Source organism: Phoxinus phoxinus (assembly GCF_949152265.1).
Source record: "Phoxinus phoxinus genome assembly, chromosome: 5".
Classification (NCBI taxonomy): Eukaryota; Metazoa; Chordata; class Actinopteri; order Cypriniformes; family Leuciscidae; genus Phoxinus; species Phoxinus phoxinus.
In genome coordinates this window covers 22724503-22730502 of record NC_136880.1, presented here as the reverse complement: position 1 = coordinate 22730502, position 6000 = coordinate 22724503, and the positions used below count along the sequence as shown (strand labels likewise).

Below are 6000 nucleotides of genomic sequence, written 5' to 3'. Positions count from 1 at the left end.
GTGTAAGCTTGGTTATTAATTACATTAATATTCCTAATTAAATTAACAATTAGGGTAGGCTACTATAAAATAATATAAAATCCATATGAATTCATAAAAAGCAATACAAAGGTGTACATGAAAATATAAAAACTATGCCAACATAAAATGTATTAATTCTTTACATATACTGGATATACAGTATATAGATTAAGGGATAAAATCGTCACCGTGTGCACGTGCAGCCGAGCTTTCCCTTCAATGTAAACTTTGACCCTTTAAACTTCGTCTGTAGACGGAATAAACCATTTCGCCTAGAACTATTAACACTTCGTCCGTGTCAATTAAAAAAATAATCGGTTGAAAAGAGATAATATGTGAGCACCGTTGGTTTAAGTATATCACTTTATCATGTCTGCGTCAATAGAAAAGGTTCACAGCTGATGTGAGATGTGTGCGGTGTCATAATGGACTAGTCGCGTGTTTTAAGCGCGCTCCCTAAAGTTCTGAGCGCGTGCATAGATATCTACTCGTGTCAAACGCTCGGATTGGAGATCGGATCATATACTGCAGATCGGACATAATGGCTACAAAGTTGAGCAAAGAATTACCGGATATCGAGGTACAGTAAAGCGACACACAGAGTGTTACTGAGCTTAGTATTTTTCGGTAAGACGTTTTTACACACTTTGTTGCTAGCTGCATGGGCACGTGTCCATGTTTGAAAGTCAGGTAAGGTGATTTGTGTGGGAGACTGCGAGACAAAACTTTGAAAGTTGCACTGTTTGTGCAAAACACAAGGCACATCGAGGATGAATTATAATAAATAAAAACATTGCTAACTTGATTTTAATAAAATAAAAATATGCACTTATATTAGCCTAGATACTTGTTCAGCATGGGTAATTTCAACCTATAAATAAGGTGATTTCAAAGCAGCATATTGATGGTAATTGTGGTATTATTATTATTATAAATTATGATTTTGTTTACTGGTTTTTAATTTCTGCACTTAATTTGCAGTTAGTTACATGGAAAAAGCTACATAAGAGGATTTTCGTCTCCAGTCTTAAATACTTAAAGTTGAAGGACAGTTATCCCTCTAAATGTTTATTAAAAGGTGGCAAAAAGGCTCAATTGCTTTTTATTTTTTACATGGCTTTGTGTGCTGCTAGGAAGGGTTTTCAGGACCCTGGACAAGGACCCACTCAGTAGCTGAGATCACAGTTAGCTGTTCAACACTGATGGAGCCGTAATTAGTAGCTTAATGAAAATGTACAGTTCCAATTTAAGGATCATTTCCTCCACATAAACAAGTGTACAGCCACATATGTTACACATTTTCTTCTGATATGCAATGCACTTTAGAGACAACAAGCCCTTTGATTTGTGAGCGGTGCATGATGGCCTACATCGCATATGACTAGGATTATTTTTTCCAAAGCAAGTTTACAGACATCGACATGTCAGGTGCTTTTCATTCCTTTCTTTTTAATATAAGAAACGACGACTATTAAAACATGTTTTATTATTATCAAGTGCACTTAAGCAAGCAGGTTGCCAATTTAGTGGTTAAATTAGTCTAGAAAAACAGGCATTAAATGTTCTTTTTTTAAAAAGACTTCATGTCCCTGAATTAAAACCAATTAACTTAATCAAAACGTAATTGAATGTTTTAATTTTGTGCCTCTGAAATGGTGGAGCATTTTAATTTAGGCCCGACAGACCCTTACTCTACGTCAGTGCCTCTGGGTGCATCTCAATCAGCTCCTAGCTTCGAGCTCATGAATCAGTATATCATGTACACAAATCCTTGCACTGGTAAAGACCCTGGCTCAATACACATTGGGACAGGTATTACTCAATATCCAGAGACATACAATGTTGTAGAATATCACCGCTGGTATTAATCAAACACAGACAGGACCTATCTTTTTTAAATGATTTTTATGCTATTTAAACACATTGTTCAGTTACATATCCTTAGAACATCTCAGCCAAATATCAATTATAAATGTTAACTAGATGCGTTTTCTACCTGTCTAGTGATTTGTGTATAGGCTGACACAATACAAAAACGGTAACGGACTTCTATCGTGTGTCATATTTATTGAATTGACTCTTCGTGATTCAGAAATGTGACATAATTAACGGTAAGGGAGCATGGTTTTTGCGGTGCATTGTGGGATTTTTCAGGGAGCGAACGCTCCAGTGCACTGAAAGTATTTTACGATTGAACCAACCCTTAAAATGGCAGACTCTGATCAGTGCCCTGACTACCGAACTAGGGAGCTGATTGAGACGCACCCTCTGTATTTCCAATATTAGTTCCAGCTGTCCGTAGCATTTGCCATGTTTGATCTAGCATTAGCACATCTGATTTACATGAATCCTATCTGTTAGCGATGAGCCTAAGAGAGCGTCTTGGTATGCACAGCACACGCCGGATGACATCTCTGCTCAGGTGAGATAAAGCTTTCTCTTTTAAGTTGAGCAGATATGGGCATTGACTTTCATAGAGAAAATAGAACTGTTACTGACGACTCTCATTAGCATTTCTATTCATGAGTGTTATGACTATGGCAACGTGACCTTGGCGTGCAGAGTGCACTTAAAACGTGCTCTAAACGACTCCTGTCTGCCACTGAAAATACCTCACTAAATGTCATAATAATGGCTGTCCATGGGGCAATTAAATTGGCCATTCATTTTGGCAGTGCTGTCAGACGTCTCATTTTAATATCCTGCTTTTCCGAGAGTGCTAAACGTGTGCCTTTGTGTGTGCTCACGGATTCATTAAAAAATCCTCCGGGATGGCCATCAGTGTTCGTTAAAAACCAGATTAATGTGGCCGCTTACACAAAGGGCTACGGCTTTTTATGGAAGGCCCCGAACCACGACAATGACCACTTCCTGATAACGAGTCAAGTACCATGATAGAAAATTGTCGACTTAAAAGCCAAAATTGCAATATGAACGTTATGAAAGCCCCATTAGCTGACAGACATCCATATCATGGATGTCAAAGTCAGATGCTGTACCTGCTGGAGCTTTTATCCGCGCCTTAAAAAAGAAGTCTTGGGGAAATTTGGGAATATTTATAATCCAGTTATAGTCTGCGATTACATGTAGTGCTTACCAAAACGTTGACCTCATGACATATTATGTAAATGGTTATATAAATGGTGGTTACATAGTAAAATATGAAATAAAACCTTACCAATCTGATACGTTCTGGTCCAGTCGCGCTTGCAAAGTTGATCAATCAGCTTGGACATCTGCATTTTCCGGATCAGATTCGGACTCGAATTCATAATGTTACCCAACATTATAACCTGTCATTATTGCTTTGGGAGCTGATGTTCCAAATATGGTAAGGGGCGTGACATTTCCATCACACGCTTAAGGTATTCGGGCCAATCACAATCCACTGAATCGCTGGCCAATCAGAACACACACTGCTTTTTAGAACAATGAGCTTTGTAAAAATCTACGTGTTTCAGATAGGCGGGGCATAGAGGAGCAACAATAATGTACGTTATGTGTAAAATAATGACTTTAAACCATTAAACCAAAGACACAAAATAATGTTCTTTTTAGAACTGTCATATGACCCCTTTAAACCATTGCAGCTCAAGAAGAGGAAATAGAGAACTCAGTTCACTACTCATGCGCTGCACAACCGCACACAAAGAGAGGCGGTTTCAGATACTGCATGCACACAGAGTTGATTCCTCTTTCGCATATTCTTGTGCTTGAAAGGACACATACACACAATATTATGTCAAAATACCCCTTTCGGCAAGTATTCTTGTGAACACAGTCAGTTATAAGTGAATGTAGATAGTTGAGAAAGAAATCGGATGTGTATCAATATATTGGATCCTTGCATTCTGTCTTAAAGTGACAGTAGACAGTAAACACTTTAGTGTTACATTTTAGGCCTAACTATTATATTTCTGTACCTGAATGCTAGACCTTACTTTATTTGTAACTTTGTTAGATTCTTTTTATCCATGCTTGCAATTAGTGTATTTGTTTTTATTTTTATTTCACTGACTGTACACTTGTTTTTATTGAACTTTATAAGTTAGTAATAGTAGTTTTTGCCTTGACAAAGGTCCGATCCGTGACTCAAAAACATTAAAACCGTGAGTTTTGTGATCTGTTGAATAGTACACATGCAGTATGATTGCACAAGGGAGATACACCACTCTTTCTCTGTGAGCAAAACAAAACATTTTATGTTTTTTTTAAATACATTTTTAGCAGAATCCTTTTGTAGATCTGAAGATACCAGAATTCAACAAAATAAAAACATTTAGTCTTTAAAAAAATATTTTTTTATGCTATTGCATAAAAAAAGTAAGTGTTTGAAAGGACTTTGATGAGCCAGCAACCCTTCAGCTTGGGTTATCTTACTGTCATCCACTCAGCTGGTTCATGACCCTAAGTCAATGATTATCCCAGGCACTAGTGAGCAGTATTAAGAAATCTGTTCACAAACACCCTGTTCAGACCCTTTGGACAGCATGGCTGGCCTCTCCTCTGGAACGCAGGATTTTCCACTTTTCCCAGAACTTTTTCCACCCTGTTACCTTTCCCTTAGTTTGAAATGATAGACATTAATACATAGATTTTCTCAGTTTGATCCTAGTCTAGTCCAAGACTGTCTCTTAAGAACTAGTCTAACTAGCACTTAGCCAACCAGTCTTATATTTCAGACCAATATTACTGACTGGAGTTATAATGACTAACTTGTAAGGCTAGTCTAATCAGTTTATGCAACCGTTTAAGGGCTTTAAAGGGACAGTTCACCCAAAAAAAAAAATAATTCTGCCGTTATTTTTTCACCCTCATGTCGTTCCAAAACCGTATGACCTTTTTCCCCTCCGGGGAACACAAAATAATTTTTTCTGTCCATATAATAATAGTCAATGGGGACCAGTGTTGTCGTGAATCATTGACTTTCATTGTATGGACAACAACATTCTTTAGTATGTCTTTAATGAATGTTTAATACCTTTTTAATCAAAATAATGTGAAGCATGTGTGAACATGGTTGGTCAAAATAATATTAGCAGGCCTAGCTAATGATCAGCCATGCTTTTCTGCGTGAATAAACCCCCTTTTCAGTCTTTACATTGTCTGAAAATTGAATAGAAGCTTCAGGAGACCTTTAGCTGAGCAAGATGATGTTGATGCCAAATGATCTGTATTGCTCTCTATAATTATGTTACAGGACTAAATGATATTCTAGGCTTGTGCTGAACATTGCTGGGCTGCTGGAGCGCTGTGGCTTCATTGCAGCTATGGAGGATCAATTCCTGTATTGATTTCAGGCAAAAAGACTAGGCAAGAATCTCTGTAGATTGTGTTTAACTATTCCGCCTTAGGGAGGGAGGGAGGGGGTTGTGTTATGAAAGATGAAGTGTGCTTTGGAAAGGGGTCAAGTTGCCTACATTGAGATCATTGCATAAATGCTTTTAGTTATGAATTTGCCCCTTTCTGCATCTGGATGATGTTTCATTAGTATTAATTGTAGCGGAGAACACACAAACTCATTTAGACAGAGACAAAAGCTTGCTTTTAGTTCTGGGTTGCTGTGATTTATACATTTAACATTTAAAATGCCATTTAAAAGTTCAACATTGAAACTCACATTGGGGATCAAAATCTAATTTAAAACTTTACTTCAACAAGGTTTTAGGACTTCAACAAATGTAAAACAAAGAAATGAGAATGAATAAAATAAGATATATTTAAGATTTCTAGGTCAAACTATAAAAAGCTAATTTGTGACCATGCAAATCTTTGAACAGATATATATATATATATATATATATATATATATATATATATATATATATATATATATATATATATATATATATATATACTGTATATGACTTGACATCAGATGACATCATTCCCTATCATTTGATCATATTCACTGTTCTTTTTCTGGATAGGGAGCAGATTTAGCTTACTTTGGCAGGAAAAAGCCAGTATTGATTTGTT

General features: G+C 36.6%; 1 protein-coding gene across 1 annotated transcript in view; it reads left to right on the top strand.

Moving 5' to 3' along the window:
• Positions 1-449: 449 nt before the first annotated feature.
• The window catches only part of dpydb (dihydropyrimidine dehydrogenase b), a gene marked incomplete at its 3' end in the record, with an annotated part of 120585 nt that continues 115034 nt past the window's right edge, over positions 450-6000 (top strand). Inside the window, exon 1 of the mRNA XM_079613373.1 lies at positions 450-601. Coding sequence (XP_079469499.1) covers positions 563-601 — 39 coding nt within the window. The 5' untranslated portion in view covers positions 450-562. The remainder of the gene's footprint in view (positions 602-6000) is intronic.